Raw genomic sequence first — 18,511 nt, forward strand, 5'->3', positions numbered from 1 at the left:
CAGTCCTTTGGAAATTACTAAGTAGCGGAACGTTATAACGTCCATTACGGGAGAGTATGTCTCCTCGTAGTCAATTCCAAGGCGTTGTGAGAAATCTTGTGCCACAAGGCGAGCCTTGTACCTCAAGACTTCATTCTTCTCATTACGCATTCTGACAAAGACTCATTTATGTCCTACAGGCTTTACACTTGATGGGGTTAGCACTACCTGACCAAATACCTGTCTCTTTGTCAGAGAATCTAATTCTACCTGGATTGATTCTTTCCATTTAGGCCAATCTGCTCTTTGTTGACATTTTGCAACAGAGCGTGGTTCGATATCATCGTGCTCTATGATTCCTTAAGCAACAGTATATATCATCAATGTGTATGGAAGATCTTTCTATCAACTCATATGCACTCTCATAATCCTCTGAGATTTCATTGTTCTCTGGAATCATTTTTAACATCGGAGCGTCCTCTAGTATTGATTCATGGACATAATTATAATCAGAGACAATCTCATGAGAGGGATTCTATACATTGATGATTGGTTTGTGCCTTACTCACCCTCTTCTTCCTTGGGTGAGTGTCAATCGAACCAAGTGACCTCCCCCTCTTCCTTGGGGAGCCACTGCCTCAACCATACCTCCACTAAGTGCGGTTGCAGTGCCTCTATCTGCGGCACCGTGCCCCTTATTGGGGACTTCTAACCTTGCAGGCACATTTGCAGCTGGTATATGTGATCTCGTCATTTTTACGATATCAGTAAACGCATCAGGCATCGAATCTGCTACGTTCTGAAGATCGATTATTCTTTTCACTTCACTTTCACTTTGTGAAGTGCGGGGATCAAAATGAGACAGAGTGGGGACAAACCACGACAATTCCTGTCGTTCCCTTGGAAAATCCTTTTTCCTATCTCCCCCTAACGACGGGAAGACTGTCTCATCAAAGTGACAGTCCGCAAATTTAGCGGTAAAGAGATCGCCTGTCAAGGTTTCCAAATAGCGGATAATTGTTGGGGATTCGTATCCAACATAAATACTTAACGTCTCTGAGGACCCATTTTGGTGCGCTGTGGGGGCGCAATAGGCACATATACTGCTCAACCAAATATGCGTAAGTGTGAAGTGTCAGGCTCATATCCAGTTACCAACTGGTACGCAGAAAATGGTTGGCTAGCTGTGGGTCTGAAACGAATAAGTAAAGTTGCGTGCAATATTACATAGCCCCATGCATATATAGGCAAGTTGGTGCGCATAACCAATGCCCTAGCCACCATCTGTAGCCTTTCGATGGTGGCTTCTGCGAGACCATTTTGTGTATGCACATGGGGTACAAGATGTTCCACATCAGTCCAATAGACATGCAATAATCATCAAATGCTTTTGATGTAAACTCTCCAGCGTTATCAAGTCTTATAGACTTGATAGGGTGATCAGGGTGGTGAGCCCTTAAACGTATAATCTGTGCTAGGAGTATTGCAGCATTTCTTGTGGACAATAAAACAACATGTGACCAGATTGTCGAAGCATCCACCATAACCATAAAGTACTTGAATGGTCCGCATTCTGGATGGATAGGTCCACAGACATTTCTTTGTATCCTTTGTAAGAATGGAATGTTTTGTGTTGTATCTTTAGCATAGGAAGGTCTCGATCCTGTTTTTGCTAAAGAGCAGGCTTCGCAAAACGAGTGATGTGCCTTTGAAATAGTCAATGAGGCATAATGGGAGGGAGGTAGTGCTTCTGGTACTTCCGAAGGCAATGACTGCATTTGAGCAATACTAGAACTGACACCTTGCAGTGTGGCGGATTTTTCTCCCATTTTTCACTCGAAAGAAGGGATGTCCGTGTGAGTTCTTTAAAAATACGGATCATCATCTCACGACCGGGGTGCCCCACGGTCGTGCCAAAGCCTGTATGAGTCAGTGTCCCACATTTCACTGTTGGTGACAGTATAGGATTCAATGATCCGAATCGTAGTGAGGTACAGTCCACTAGATTGACTCATAAGTTTCTCTAAGATGCGTTTCCTTCCACAGTCATTAGATGTAATATCAAGGTATTCAGTTCCATTCTCACGGTGTGTTTTTACATGATAACCGTTGGCACAAATTGCTTTGAAGCATTAACAAGGTTCGATTAGCTCTTGGTGCATATAGAGCGTCTGTGACTTTGAATATATCTCAGATTGTTTAGAGTATTTCTATTTTAGTAGAATGATAATCTTTTCATTCTAATAATAATTTTTCTCTAGATGTATTGCTTTACATCTTTATATTGCAATTTCAAACCATGTAAATATGTGTAGTAAATAAATTTGAATAAATTCAGTGCTTGAGAATAAAATTCAAAATTTATTAATGAGCCAACGATAATCAAATCAAGGTCTTGTTCTAATTCATCAAACCATTATTGAAATAAACTTTAAGACCAAGTAATAGTCTAATTAAAAATGAGGCATTATGCCTTCACAACTGTTTTTGGAAAATAAAGTAAATAAAGCAGATCAGTCAAAATCTGGTGCATCGGTTGACTGAGCAAATTCCTTGTTGCCATTAAAGTCTGCAATTGTGAGGTTGACGTCTGGGTCATGGCCTCCTTCTTCCATATAGTGAGCCTCTTGTTCTTTAGACTCCCTATACCTCTTGTAATTGGCTGCTACTCTGTAGCTTGCTTGGCAGTTCTTGTACCAATGACCAATGACTCCACACCTATAGCATGGTTCATTGCCAACTCTATTCTATTTGACTGAAGGGTTCTTAGGTGCCCTTTGCACCTTGTTTCCATGACCACTAGGGCCAGCACCACCATCTCTGCGCCATACATTGGGAGGGCCTTCACGGCCTATATCACGACCCCTATGTCCCTTGCCACGTGGTGCATTGTTGCCACGTGGGTAGGGATCAGCACATCCAACCCCCTTTGCATTGGGGTTCATTCCACCTTTCACTTTGCCATAATTAGTCTCAGGAATTTTATTTGTCCCAACAGGCCTGGCATTGTTGTTCAAAAGAACCTCATTATGCCTCTCAGCCACTTGTAGTAGGTTGATCAGCTTCTTGAAGGTTGTGATTCTTTTGTTATCATACTCCAGCCTATACTGGTTCGCTAGTCTAATTGCTGAAGTAGGAAAAGTGGAAAGAGTCTTCTGGATCATATCATCTTCTGTGAGTTCCTTTCCACAGAAATTTAGACGTGCTTTTAGGCGCAACATATCCTTGTTGAAGTCATTTACCCTTTTATAGTCAAGCAAGCGGATTTCATTCCACTGAACGGTCAGTTCTGGGAGCAATGTGTCATGAATGTTCCCAAAACGTCCCTTAAGGGCATCCCACAGTTCTTTGGGTGTCTTCAACTGAAGGTATTCCCAGCGAAGGCTAGGATCAATATGTCGCCTCAGAAACATTAAGGCATTTGCTTTCACCTTGTCAGACGGTCCATTGTCTTTGGGGTCGGTAATGGTGGCAGTGTAATCTCTTGCCACAAAGGCAGTTTCTACATCGGAAACCCAACGATGGTACTCAAGTCTGTTTGAGTCTAAAATGTCAAATTCAGGTCGAGTTAGATCAGCCATCTACATAAACAAGAGGGAAGATATAAATTACGCAGTCATAAAGACATCCACGTGAAATATTTTCCAAAAATATGAATTAGATTTCAAGACCAAGATTCGTAATGGTCACATTTTTTTTTTTCGATGCTATGTGAAAATACTGTATCACAGTAAGTGTGTGTGTATAATGCGCATGAATTTTCATTATCATGGCAAAACGCAATTTTTGTATATTGCATTCTAAAAATAGCCATAGCATATTTAATAATAAATCATAGCAAATAAAGGCATGCATAGGAAAATTATATAAGCATAAATAAAATAAAACATGCTAAAATTGCATAAATCACAAAATATATATGGCATGCTAAAAAAAATATAAGCAATAACATAATGAAAATGCATGTGTACGCATAATTATAAAGCGTAAATGAAATTCACAGAACATGCTTGAAATTTTACTAAACAGTAAAAATATATAAATCATACTTAAAGATAATCATATAAAACATAAATGACAAAGCATGCTTAAAATGATTAATATAATCTAACTAAACATGCTCGAAAAATTTATAATAAAAACATAAACAATAAAATATATAGCATGCTCAAGAAAATAAATAATGAGAATCTACTATAGTATGAAATTAAATAAATTAAAGATAACATACTTGGTTTCGAAAAAATAAAACAATCCTAACGCACGGGCGTGTTGATGCGGGCGTGCGTAGCGATGTTTTTGTGCTTATGACACTAGGCCGCTTCGTCTCCCTTTTCAGCAGTGGGCTTTGATCTTTTTTTTTTTTCGGGGCCTGGTCTTTTCTTTGGGCCTTCTCTTTTTTCTTTTATTTTTTCGTTTTTTTTATTGGACCGGAATTCTTTTTCCTCTGGGCCGGACCTTTTATTTGGGCCGGCTTACTTGTTTTTTTTTTTTCTCGCTTCTTCCTCCTTCTACTCTTCTTCTTTCTGATTTTCTCTGTTTTTTTTTTTTTTTTTTTTTCTGGTTTGCAGACAGTCCCAGTTGCTGCTCACGGTGGACTGACGCGAAGGGTGCTGCGCAGGGGTCAATAGCGGGGGCTGATGCGCTGGGATGCGAGGCCGGACGCGGCTGGGCTGCAGGGAGGTAAGGCCGGGCGCTGCTGGGCCGCTGCGACTGGATCGCTGTGATCTGCAGGTGTTGCAGGCGGCGAGGTCGGGGTGAGGTCGAGGCTGTTCTGGGGCCATTGAGGTTTGGTGGCAACGACTGCAAGGCAGGGCTGGGCAGTGATCGGGGTTGGGCTGCGCAGGTGAGGCCCGTGTAGGCTGGGGTATTGCAGGCAGGGAGGGCCGGTGGTCTGGGATAGAGTGGCCTGGGCGTGCAGGCTGGGATCGGTGAGGTGGGCACGGCCGCACGGGGATGCTGCTGGGGGATGCCGCGTGCAGGTGGGTTGGGGTGGAGGCCCGTGTGCTGGGCTAGGCAGTGTGGTGCTTGGCTGGGTGCTCGGCCGGAGAGGCAGAGGTGAGGCCGGTCTGGGCGTGGTCGGCCTAGGGAGATTTTTTGTTTTTGTTTTTATTAGTGGCGGCAGAAAAAGAAAAAAAATTCTCTAGGGTTTTGAGGGCTTATTTGCTCTGAGCGTGCTGATAACTTGTTAAAGTAAAATGACAATTGGAATTGGTCTACTCATTTCATTCATAACCCCTTTATATAGGGATAGGATTACAACGGAAATATCAATTACATTGATGATACTAAATACTGATTGAGCTGTGATTTGTAATTGCTTGATTCCCTCTTTGTCTGTTTCTTTGACGAAGGCACATAATGTGATTTTCCTTTAACACTTAAATATTAGTTCTGCAAATAGAAGAAGAGAAGTTTTAAATACACACCCTTAATTACTCAATACACACTCCTTACTCAATACACCTACCATTTAATTACTCATTCTAATATTTTACTAAATACACAACCCAAATTACCTAAAATATCCTTAACCTAAAAAACCATGAAATACACTATTATTTAACTACATTAAGGCTACTATTTAATTTGATTAGTATATATTAACATATTAGTATTTTATAATTGACCATATTAATTACTTGTGTTAGTCATTGAGAAATCCATAAGGAATTATTATTGTTCCCTTCAAATAGATGCTTAGAAATAGGTTTTGTATTATTTAAGTTCTCATCCACCAAACACCATACTGATCAAGTATAAAATTTTGAGTCGAACATTCAACCAAGACTGTATCAGTAGTTTCTTCACAATGGCGGAACTACTAAATTGTCATTGTATGGTCAAACAAATTAATAATTACAAAGTTTTATACCTGTGATTTTTTTATATTAGATAATAAATTGACTAGTCATAACTTTTAGAAAGAAAAAAAAAAAAGTGGGAGTAAAGCGATTTGTTTTTAAAAACATTTAATGCCATAGATTTTGAAATTCTAAATGATATGGTTTCTCACCCCATTTAATTACAATTTATTTAAGGAAAATTTAAATTAGATGGTTTCTAACTTTATTCTTGTTTTAAATGAGGATGCATGTATAGAAATATATTGTGTTTATAATGATAGAATCATATCAGGAAGATATGATTATTATTATTATTATTTTTCTTCTAATATGTAGATGTCTATTTTAGTCATTAAATCTACCTATAAAATCTTATTTGAAATATAAAATAATAAGAATGTGTATTAAGTAGTTTGAGGTGTGTATTTAAAATTTCCCACAGAAGAATGATAAAAGAACTCGTCAACACATTGGATATTGAAATCATTTTCATACGTAAATAGAAATCATAATATTGGATACTGTTTTATTTGTTAATCAACATCAACTACGGTTTCCCATGGTTAATAAGAATTAAACACTTTCTTTAGTTTGTTTTTTATATGGAACATATATAAATGTGAATTTATTGTCTTAAAACGGCACAAAAAGTCAACTAGATTTTGCTATGCCTTCATACATAAATCCATGGCTAATGAACTATGAATATGGATACTAGTGTGCAAAAAATGGTAGTGCATTGAGTACATATATATATATATATATATATATATGCGTAGTTAATTTCCAAGTATATGTATTAAATTAATAATAGAAAAGCTCTAATAAAATTTTAAATAGAAAAAAGGTCAAAAATCTTATTTTTGGCGTATTTCCAATACTGCTGCAAACAAGGAATGATTAATTTGTAAATTTGGATAAATTAATTATTAATAGGAAAAGCTCTAATAAATAGAAAAAATGTCAAAAAATAATATATTTTGGCATATTTCCAATACTGCTGCAAACAAGGGATGATTAATTTGTAAATTTGAATAAATTAAATGTAAAAGAGTGGTTTGTTAACATTACTTCACACCCTTAACAGTATGTATATAAAATGTTTATCTGAATATTAAATAATAATACATTAATTTAGCCATTTATTTAGCAATGAATACGGATATTTGTGTTTATCCAAATTTGTATTTTTTGTAAAGCATTTTGTAGATTATATTTTTTTTTATTTTGTCACAGTTATCATTACTCATAAAACAAATAATATATAGGGAGGTCTAAAACTCTAAATAATGCAAACCCTAGCCTCTCTCTAACAGCGCTCTCTCTTGCGCTGATCCTAGCGTTGCTCCCGAGCAGCACCGAACACAGCGGCTCCGGCCAATCAATCTCGGGATGCCTTTGCCCCCTTCCTCTCGATGATGTTTCGTTTTCAGCACTGGTTGGACTGTCCTCTTGGGCTGGTTCCTCTCCATCTCAGCTTCTCTGGTCGCGGCTGGCTTTTGGCGTCCCTTCCAAACCTTTGTGGTGGCCAGATCGTGGTCTGTACCAAGGCATGCAGAGCCGGTGTCCCAAACCCGGGCTGGAAAGTGCGGATTTTGGGCCACTGGAATTTTTGTGGCTCTCGGAGACTGCTATGATGGCGGCCGGATCCGTGCTACCAATATGCGACGATGCAATCTGGGTCGTCACTATGCTGATCACGGCGACGTTGCTGGTTGTGTCAGGCAGTTCCTGGGTTGGGATTCTTACGGCGAGGTGGCTGTCGCAGCGACGCCGGTCTAATTGCAGAAATGCCTGTCTAATTAGGCCAATATATTGAATCTAACCTGGACTGTTTTGCTGCTGATGAAGACGGTACTGGGAGATGCAAGCTTCGCAGTGATCGGGAGAGAGGTGATTCGAAGCGGTGATGCTAGGGCTCTTTCAATTTGGCTCTGGGTGTCCAAATCAGTATGGATGGCTATGTATCTGGGTTATGGGTGGACCCAACGTCAAACCGGGTTCTGGCTGACTTCGACCGCAAAAGTCCTCACTTGCCGGTGGCTTTCTAAGCTGGAGGCGCCGTCGTCCTTGTGGAGGCCAAAAGTGCAATTGTGTTTGGGCCTTAACAGGCTCATCGAGCCTCTATTTGGGTCAAAAGCCCGGATAGTAACTGAACTGGGTTTGTTGAGGTCCAGAAGGCTTAGTGGATCTCTTGTCCTTGATGGATTTCTCGGGCTGTGGACGAGGCCTAGAGCAGTGAAGATAGATCTGGGGCCTGGCTTTCTTGGGTCCAGACTGACTGTTGGGTTTTTATACCCACCCTTTAGTTAGTTTTCTTTTAGACTAGCCTATTACTATGCATTTTGGTTCATAGTTAAATAGGCTCGCTTTGAATAAGTGAGCATAACATGTCAAATGAATGGTCTTATCCTATGTATCACCGTGGTGTATTCATCACAACTTCTTGTCTATCTGTACATGGTAGCGGAAGGATATGTAATGGTCATTCTAGCCTTACTCCTACATTAATGAAATCTCTATAATGTTTTATTCAAAAATAAAACAAATAATATATACCACAAATACAAAAAGGTGTTATTTGTTATATCAAATGACACGGCTAATAAAGTGTATCCAAAAGAGGGGTGGCTAGTAGCCATATTTCTAGTAGTGGCCGTCATTCAACAATGACAAAACATGACTTTTGATCGAATTCTTCGGAAAATACTTTCTTTGGGATCATTGACCTTCAGCTTCTTCCTCATCCCCGAGGGTCCTAGTCAACTGATTTCAGACTTGGTTGATGAAGACACCACTTGCATGGGCTTCATTGAGTTGGGAGGGAGTGGCAACTGGCCGGCTAGGGTAAGAGCTTAATAAAAAAGGGTTTGTCTTCCCTTTTGAAACATACAAAAAGCAAACCTCGATCATATGTTTTTAACTTTTTAAGTGTTTGGTCTCGCGGTTTATTGATTCTTCATTATAGCTATACTTGATTTGTCGATCCTTGAAGAATTGCATAACTAAGGAGATGAAGAATGGGAAGAAACCACAACCAACTTGAGAGCTTCTCTCTTTAGGTTTTAGAGAGAGAAAACAGATCTGAGAACTACTTCCCCCTCCTCCTTCTCTCTTGCCCAGATCTTGATCCACCAGGATCTAGATCGACGGCTTCAGAGTTGGGGGCGGGTCTATTGTTAAGGCTTTATCACAAGTTCCTTCCACCTCCATTTTCCAAGCTCTTTCAGATCCTTTCTCACCCTTGTGGTCTTGTGGTGATATTTTGTACCCTTTGTGGTGATTTCTTAGCTATGTCCAGATTAGGAGGACCTTGTTCCTTGAATTTTCTTTTTCTTTTTCACATTGTCAACTGTTCTCATATGTTTCCAGATCTAAGATCACTCGACCTCCTAATATGGCATCTCTCTCTACCTCAAACCTCCAAGAGGATTCGTATGGCTGCGATTATAAAGTGCAAGTCACTTACCTTGGCGAGTATGGGTGCTCACGCATGGCCACCCCCCATTCTCCATCGTCATTGTTCTCTACAGGCTGGTTCTCGGTTCCATCTTTGCAGCCATGGTTCTTTCTTGAGATGTGTCTATGTGGTAGAGGGAATGATTTTGTTTTGAGGGATGTTCTCCCCTTGGATGTTGGGTGTCACATGGTTTGTGTTTTGGGATTCAATTGGCATCGGACAATCAGTACAGTACTTGAAGCTTTTCTGCTTCCGGCGGCATTTCAACGGCGACTTGCAGTTGACGGCGCAAGGATTACAATAGCTAGGGTTTCTGTATTGTATTGGGTCTCTGTTCTAGCTTTTAGTTTTTTAGGGTTTAATTTCCTTATACTAGCTCTTTATTTGAGCATAGGTGGAAATTAAGTTTCCTTTTATTATTAGTTCGATTGGGCTTGTCCATCGGACTTTATGTTGTGGTTATATTTTCAGCCCTTTGGGCTTGTTTTGGGGCAGCTTAAATGATTCCCCATTTACCAAAAAAAAAAAAGGAGATGAAGAATGGGTTTGTGAAAGTACGTGATGATAATGGAAATGTAAGAAATGATCGATAGATATTCATAAGAATATCATATGTTAATTAGGAAAGTAGGAGTTTCAAAACTTGCCCTTTCCATGGCGTTCCTATAATCTCCTGCCCCTTTTCCTAGTTTGAGTGGGGGTCTTACAATTCTTAGCTCCTTTTACAATCTCTAACCTCCAGGCTCCACTCATGGATTTTATCAAAACTAAAAAGAAAAAAAGCAAATCCTCCACTTACCAAAAAAGTGAATGGGCTAAAATCTTAAATTGTTTACGTACTTACCAAAAAGATGGGACTCTCACCTTTTATAGGTATAATTCTCCTATAAATACAATGCATGATGACATTGCTTCTCAATCTTCTCTCTCTGTTTAAGGGTTCTTCTTCTCTTTCTTCGGTAGTGTTATAGGCTTATAGCAAACAATTAACATACAATGACGAATGCAGGCAAAAGCAATCTGCTGCTGCTGTTATGCACTTGTCTTTTTTCAGGGTTTGAAGTAATTGCACCATCCTATGACTACACAGCCAGCATTGAGTGTTTGGAAAACCCTCACAAACCCCAATATGGTGGAGGAATCATTGTAAACCCTGAACTAAATCACGGCTTGAGAGGGTGGTCTACTTTCGGCTATGCAAAACTCCAACATAGAGATTCACAAGCAGGCAACAAATTTGCTGTGGCTCGTAATAGAAACCAACCACATGCTGGTATTTCACAAAAGACTTATTTGCAAAGAACAAGCTTTACACATTCTCCGCTTGGATACAAGTGAGTGGTGGTAGAGGTGTTCCAGTAACAGCTATTTTCAAGACGAGTGCTGGATCATTCATTCATGCTGGTGCTATTGTCGCGGAATCCAATTGCTGGTCCATGCTCAAGGGTGGCCTAACTGCGAATGCATCAAGCGCAGCTGAGCTTTATTTTGAGAGTAAGAACACATCGGTTGAGATTTGGGTTGATAGCGTCTCATTACAACCATTCAACAAAAAGGAATGGAAGTCTCATTATGATCAAAGCATTGACAAGAACCGAAAGAGCAACGTGAGAATCCAAGCAGTTGATGCAAAAGGAAACCCTCTACGGAATGCAACAATATCCATCCAACAAAAGGCTCCCAGTTTCCCTTTCGGATGCGCTATGAACAAGAACATTCTCACCAATACTGCTTACCAAAACTGGTTCACTTCGAGGTTTGGAGTCACAACTTTTGAAGACGAAATGAAATGGTACAGCACAGAACCTTCACAGGGACAAGAGGACTACTCAGTGGCTGATGCCCTGCTTCAGTTTGCTAAACAACAGGACATTGCAGTCAGAGGCCACAATGTGTTCTGGGATGATCCTCAGTACCATCTAGGTTGGGTCAAATCACTCGATAAACAACAACTGGCTCTGGCTGCTTCCAAGAGGTTAAATTCTGTCATGAACAGATACAAGGGCCAAGTTACATTTTCATTTCTTTGAAAGTAAGTTGGGTGAAAATGCTTCAGCCATTTTATACAATTGGGCTACTAAAGCTGATGGAGCAACCACCTTGTTCATGAATGACTACAATACCATTGAGGAGAGCAAAGATGGAGCCTCCACCCCGGCTAAGTACCTTCAAAAGCTCAGAGATATACAAGGCTTTCCCGGTAACAACAACTTAAGGATGGCAATAGGACTTGAGTCTCATTTCAAGACTCCTAACATTCCTTACATAAGATCTCCAATTGATACTCTGGCTGCGCTGCAAACCTACCAATCTGGATTACAAAGTTGGATGTGGAAAGCGGTCCCAATCAAGCATGGTACTTGGAGCAGATTCTGAGGGAGGTATGCGCTCAGCCTCAGATTCAAGGAATTGTTATTTGGGCTGCATGGAAACCACAAGGATGTTACAGAATGTGTTTGACAGACAACAATTTCAAGAACTTACCGACTGGTGAAGTTGTTGACAAGCTACTAAGTGAATGGGTTTGAAGGCTGGCTTCACCTTTTCTGCTACAACAGATACTAATGGTGTCTTCGAGGCCTGCCTTCCCCATGGAGATTATGAAGTGAAAATCACTGATCTGGAATCTGTGAAAGTTTCTACCGGTATGGTTCAGGGATTGAGTGTGGCAGCAAGTTCCACTGCATACCAACAACCATTGCTGGTCCAACTTGCTGCATGAGCTTTTCGTCATTGTTTTAATTAAAAATTTTGATTTTTTTTTCAATTTTTAATTTTTTTATGGAAGTCTAGGATTGGTAATTTGGTATTCACATTATGGTGAGTGATATTGGAGTTTAGTTAATTTGAGTTTGCTTGAAAAACTAGATTTTTTTTTTTTTTGAGTAGGAGGTCAGCCATTTTTATTCAATATGGAAAGAGCAATATTATACAGTGACCCGCCCCTGCGGGTTCAACAGAAAGAGACACTGCTAAACGCAATATCACTCCACCTATTGAGTGAAGCTCCGGGGGGAGTAAACTAATAAGAAAATGACAATAAAATTTTTCCGCATAATCCATCACTAGACTCACTGACAACCTCAGACCAATAATCCCTGCAGTTTCTAGCGAGCATTGATCCCAATAAAAAATTAGGTATCGAGACGCAAATTGTCCTGGATCCCAAATCTTTATAGGAAATCTACCAGGATCCCAAATCCGGATCCAGAACAAAGAGAGCTGTCATATTGCAACCCTTAGTCAGCCCAATTGGGCCCAAGCACAAATGTAATGGGGTTTTGCCCTTGCAGCCAACCTAGCGGAGCCTGTGATCTTGCCGCCGCTGCACCAACCCGCCACCAAGCCTCCAGCAGTCCGGTACCGCAGAACCAGTGAAACGTCCCTGACTCCCGTACCAACAGACGACCCAGATGGAGAGATGCGACGACAACAAACACCTCGGGAAGCCACATATCCCTCGAAGAAGTAAGACTCCGGCGGACCTGCAGCTTCCCCACAACTCCAGCCACCTTGCTTCTTCTCCACAGCCTGGTCCATTTGAATGCGCCCTCACCGCCGTCCATGGAGGACGAACTCCAGCCGAACCCGATCCAATCCCGGCTCAGTTGAAACCGTGAAATGCCCTGGATCCCAAATCTTCCAACAACCAGCAGCCACCAGTTCAATTTGCATCCGAACGAAACTCAGCCTCAAACCTTGATGCGAACCAAATTGAGAAGGAGAGAAAGCCCTCAATCTCGACTTAAAGTAGAAAACAAGGAGGATGGACTGAAAAGTATAGATAAAGAAAAAGTATATGAGTTGCTATTCTTATATATATTTCCCATATCAAGTCTATTCTAGAGAACAAATAATTATGATATAGAGACAGAAATTTGATGCCCTGAATTCATAAAACGTCTAAATAAAGCTAATGTACCGTGGTGTATTTCCAAGCATGCCATGAAATTGCTGTCATCTCAAGATGTCTGAGATACAGAATATATATCCCCAAAGTAGCTACTAATATCAGGCAGATCAAATTTGATAAATATATATTGATTTGTATTGTTATCTCTAATGATTTATCATTCAGCTTATTAAACCATCTAACAGATACATGAGAATCTATACATCTGCAGGTTTTCTCAACAGAAGTTAAGCAAACTAATATCATTTCTTGAATATACAACAAACAAAAAGAAACCTACACTGATATGAAGGAGACATACTTGAGAGATTTGTAAAGTTTGCATGAAAGGTCCATATCAAACTAACATATGGTTCCTTCTTTTCCCGACTACTGTCCATCTGCATTTGACAGTTCCTGAGATAAGAGTCTGATTGACTTACAACAGTTACACAATAGTGAAATTTAATGAATGGAAAATAAAGATCTACAGACTGCAATACAGGAGACTACAAGCTTTGGAGCTCATTTTTGATTTGCTTCCTTAGAAACACAGCGCAAGTTGGCTGAAAGTTGAATGGAAAACTGAGGAAATTAAACCAGCGCAAGTTGACCGAAAGTACCTCATAGAGCTTGCGTATATAATCCCAATATTCACAACAATTAACATATTGCAAACATATTTTGTAATCAATATCAAACATGTTAATGCAGAGACGTTTTCCTTGTTAGTGTTTACAGTCACTTGTAATCATCATATTGGAATATAGAACTTATGATATAAGTTGAGGCCTATTACACCATGATATTGTACTGAAAAGAATCCATCCAGCAATGAGTTTAGATATTTGAGAACATACTAGAACATGGATTACACAATAATACATCCAAGTCATTAAACCCATAAAAGGGTTGGTAACAAATGCCATTGTCAACCTGATCAGTACTACACACATCCACTAAACCTGCGGAGATAAAAGTTAAATATACGAAAATGAGAGATTAACAGTTGTTAATCTAACTTGTAATGGACTGCAAGGTATAAAGGCTGAGACTGCAAGAAAGGCCTCAAAACCATAGTTATCTTATAGGTTTTTTATCTGCTAAAGCAAGTTCATTTTCTCGAGTTTGAAAAAGAAAGGATCTGACAAAAGAGATTAGAAACATGCTCCATGACTAGAGATTTTATCTTTTACATAGACCTGAGTTATATATAAACCGATCAACATGCCAACTACCACAAGTATTTGTTAAGAAAAAAAAACTCATCACGTACTTCCATAAATGTTCATCTCTCATTTGAATAAAAATGCTTTGAGCATACAAACATTTGATGCCAAAATGGCACAAGGAATGGTGTGATTCATTCATTTGAAAATGTAAAGGAAAACATACAAACAGCTGTGCTTCTTGGCAAATCAAATGCTGATGGCTGACGATTAATTCCTTCAGATAGAAAGCGACATCCTTCAGTAGCATAAGCCTTCAAATCATTTAACTTCTTCGTTAGTCAGTTCAAAATGCAACTCTTCAGACTCTCATCAATCATTAGCATAAGCCTTCATACTTTTGGACAATTCTAATCCATGATTCAGCCAAGTAAGATTACATGAATGACGGTAGCAAGCTGGTTCTGTGACAGCAAAATGACATCCAAATCAGCACAAAACAATGACATCAGTATCTACAGTCTCTAATGGGTTTCATTCAGCAGCGGGAACCAGGCAGAACCCAGATACTGCCGAGTTCAGCCTAGTTTAGTGATCTATTTCAGAGAAAATGATCACTATCGAGTCATTAGACAAAACAATCAGGAGCATATAAGGATTATGGTTTCTTTAATAAGTAGCACGTCAACATTTGGTTCCTGAACTAGGAAATTAGAAAAGCACCCTTCAAGGTTTGTATGTGACATCTAAAGAAACAAACGAGGAGGTGCAAATGGCTGGGAGTTCTGCCCATGCCCCGACACAAACAGGTAATTACTAAGATATAATTACTCCCAAATATAAATGAAAGTAGTGATGTACCTTATCTTATTACTTCAGGATTGATGCATCACTCTCAAACCTTTCCTTCCACACTTTCCAAGCATTTCTAAGTTCATCCAATTCTATATCTGGAATACCTGTGTTTCTATCCAAGTTTTCAATCCATTCTTGCCAAGGATATCCTGAAGGTTCTAAGAACTTTGCAACTTGAGGCAACATTACAGATGTGAAGAACTCATCAACCTGTTTGATAATTTCTTCTGATTCAACCATTGCAATCATTTCAGGCCTTGTTACATTTCCAGGTCTTTCTCTAATTGAAAATCTGTTTCCTCTTAAGATCAAAACTTCAGATGGAGCAAGGGGTAGGATTACCCGTGAGAACTTGGCCAGTGATAATGTCAGAATATCTCTTGGGAGTAACTTGCGCTTTATGGCCACAGCAGTTCCAACCATTTTGCGAATCTGGTGAGTGTGTCTAAAGATTAGTGTTATGTAATTAGCTGTCAAGCTAAGAAGCAGCCAATGACTGCAAGAACAAATCTATAAATTATGAAGATGCAATTTTGAAACAAATAGATGATGAAATTAGGGTAAAGCAAACAGAACTTACTTGATGTAACATGAAAGACTCTCCCCATATGGAGAGCTCAACATACTCATGTGCCAGCGATTTTTCAAGCTTTCCACAAGAACAGCGAAATATCTTTCTGAAATGAGAAGCACCGATTCTATCGCTCTCATCAGGTTCGTATAACCATTTTGCACGGATAACTGAATCAGTACTTTTCTCCTTCAGAACATCTTCCTGCTTCTTGCATGCTTTCAGTAAGTTTTCATTCCCATTGCTGGACAGGAAAGAATTTTGGTTCAGTACCTCAGTTTCTGTTGTATTTTCTCCCTCGAACTCATCTTCATCGTCACTTCCCTCAAGCTCGGAGGCTGATGCCTCAACAGTTGATCTTTCTGTTTTTGACATATTGCGGTATATAGGTGATTTCTTCCCAGAAAGTTTTTTCCTGTATTTAGATCGTACTGTATAGTTATGAAAAGGATGTTCACCCTGCAAAATGCATTCACACAGATAATTCAGCTATAGGAAGCTCTTCTCAATGCAGAGACTAAATTAGGTGCTTAAAACAATCAACTCCAATATCAATAGAGAAGCTTAAAACTCACATCAGTATAAGAGACATAACTATAAGGACAAAAACATCAAACCTCGAAAGCATTTAGTATATCGTTGAAGTCTGCAATGTGATCATCAATTTCAGCTGTGCTAAAGTGACTTTTGATTCCAATAACATCAGCAGGAAGGAGGTATGAATACATACGGAGATTACACTCCTTTCTGGGATCAAAGCTCCTACAACATAGGCAAACAAATTGACAATTGGAAAGTACATTTGTAGAGTATAAGCAAATGCATGCCATCATAATGAGTATGCATCTAAGGAATATCAAGGTTCAACTTTTATTAATACTTCCAATACTCAAGAGAGTTATATCTTGGAACAATCACATCATTAAGGAAATGCATGTCATCACTCCTCTAACGACCAAATCTATCTCTTTTTTCATGACTACCAAAATTTATAATTTGCAGAAGAGAAATGATAAATAAACTCAAGGTCTCACCTCTGTGCAGGTAAAACACTAAAAATTTTGATATTATGAGGAAGGTAACAATTGATGTGATTCACAAGAGCAATGCCATACGGGTCTCCGTCCCACGCATTTTCAGGGATTTCCATTTTCAATGATATCATTGTCGCCAAGGAGTGAACCTAAACATAATAAATTCACCACACCAAAGATAACAAAACCAGCATTAGATGCAATCACAAACAATATCACTACAAGTCACAGTATCAAACACAAATTGGTTATAAGTAAGCTTACTTACTCCCTTATCGGTTCTGCTGCTTCTGGCCCACGCAATCTTGTTCAGGTTCCCGAAATTACTCTCGCGAATACCACCGGCCTTGAATATGGCAGTTTCCAGTTCCTTTTCAATAGCTACATTTCAAAATTACAATGCTTTTTAGCCACATTCCATCCACGCATGCTAAGCTGATTCAAGTACATGACATGGTTATTTTAACATTACCACTTCATCAACATTTCCAGATTTTGATTACTCTTATCAGTAATTCATCAAAATCAAAAAGTTAAAAAGAAACAAACTTTTACATTTACACCAAGCTAAACCCAATTTCCCAATAACAATTAACCAGTAAAACTAATTTTAGCAAGGTAAAAGATGAAGAAGAAACTCACTAGATATTGAAGGGTCATCTCGTTGCATTTGCAGACCTGAAATGAATTAAAAGAGGCATAAAGTATTGAACTTTAGAGTATTAACGTTATCAATAACATTGGTCAAAGTTGAAACGGACCTCGGTAATCGGTGCCCACATACCCGACCCGGAGAACCACTTTCTTCTTTCGAACGGGTTGCCATTTTTCAGTGCGGGTTAAGGTTTGTTGAGCAGTGGCAGCGGAGGGGGAGCAGCAGTAAATAAGGTTCAATCTTGAGGGTATTTTTGGGTTTGAAAAATGGAAGCTCTGGTTTGGGTGTTTTGGAAGCCAAAGCGAGACCGGGAGTCGCAGTGAAGACAGAGCCATTTTCACACAGCTCACGTACTGCAGTGAGGAAGAGGAAGACGGAGTCTTTGTTTTGCTGAAAAAATAGAATAGAAAGACCAAAATGCCCTTCACCTCGCAGGCCCATCGACGCGCTTAATTGCACTTATTTATATTGCAGGCCCATTGAACGTATGTAGGCCGACAGTAATAATGGACCTAATGCATAAAAATATTTAGGTGGAAAATTAAGGGGGGTGTTTAGAAGATTTCTAATTTTAATTTCATTATACAACATATGTAATTTTTTTGAGTTTCCAAGGAAGGAATTATACAACATATGTAATTAAAATAAAGAAAATTGAAAAATCTATGGTATATTAATATATCAATACAAGAAGTAAACTAGATTTGATATAAAGATAGATTGACTCTATGCATCAGTAGATTAACTATGGAGAGAGAATAGTTGGGAGCAAGGTTCTAAAAAACGGCCTACGCGGCCGCCTAGGCGGCGCCTAGGCGCTGGAGTACCGTTCCGATTTTGGCCTGGGCAAAAGTATTAGGCGCTGGCCTCTTAGGCGCCCGCCTAGACGAGCTAGGCGGAGGTTAGTCGACCTGGGCAGAGTCGGCAGGGAGCTGGGCGCTTGATTTCTTTTTTTTTTTTTTATCGTCATTCGTCAAATCGACTTATTCTCCTCTCATTCTCTGTTCACCGATAACCCAGAACTAAAATATTCATTTTCTAAGCACACAA

The 18,511-nt window shown here is 39.5% G+C and overlaps 1 protein-coding gene and 1 pseudogene across 1 annotated transcript; one reads left to right on the plus strand and one right to left on the minus strand.

Annotated features, from left to right (window-relative positions):
- The first annotated feature begins 10,281 nt into the window (after window positions 1-10,281).
- LOC112164138 lies at window positions 10,282-12,007 on the plus strand (annotated as a pseudogene).
- A 2,446-nt stretch (window positions 12,008-14,453) lies between these two features.
- On the minus strand, window positions 14,454-17,834 carry LOC112201541 (putative tRNA pseudouridine synthase). The gene is made up of 8 exons (XM_024342440.2): window positions 17,568-17,834; window positions 17,449-17,484; window positions 17,075-17,187; window positions 16,807-16,955; window positions 16,390-16,534; window positions 15,782-16,231; window positions 15,208-15,633; window positions 14,454-14,810 (listed from the first exon to the last, which is right to left on the minus strand). Exons 1-7 carry the CDS (start codon window positions 17,794-17,796, stop codon window positions 15,217-15,219), a joined length of 1,539 nt encoding a protein of 512 aa, XP_024198208.1. The 5' UTR covers window positions 17,797-17,834; the 3' UTR covers window positions 14,454-14,810; window positions 15,208-15,216.
- Between the last annotated feature and the right edge of the window lie 677 nt (window positions 17,835-18,511).

Source organism: Rosa chinensis, chromosome 5 (assembly GCF_002994745.2).
Source record: "Rosa chinensis cultivar Old Blush chromosome 5, RchiOBHm-V2, whole genome shotgun sequence".
Classification (NCBI taxonomy): domain Eukaryota; kingdom Viridiplantae; phylum Streptophyta; class Magnoliopsida; order Rosales; family Rosaceae; genus Rosa; species Rosa chinensis.

What these genes read in the sequence shown, in the direction of transcription:
- LOC112201541 (XM_024342440.2), bottom strand. Translation starts at nt 17,796, where the DNA reads ATGGCTCTGTCTTCACTGCGACTCCCGGTCTCGCTTTGGCTTCCAAAA. An exon ending in GCAGCAGAACCGATAAGGGA is followed by an intron (nt 16,956 to 17,074) that starts GTAAGTAAGCTT and finishes TATTATGTTTAG; the next exon opens with GTTCACTCCTTGGCGACAAT. An exon ending in AGTGTTTTACCTGCACAGAG is followed by an intron (nt 16,535 to 16,806) that starts GTGAGACCTTGA and finishes CCTATGTTGTAG; the next exon opens with GAGCTTTGATCCCAGAAAGG.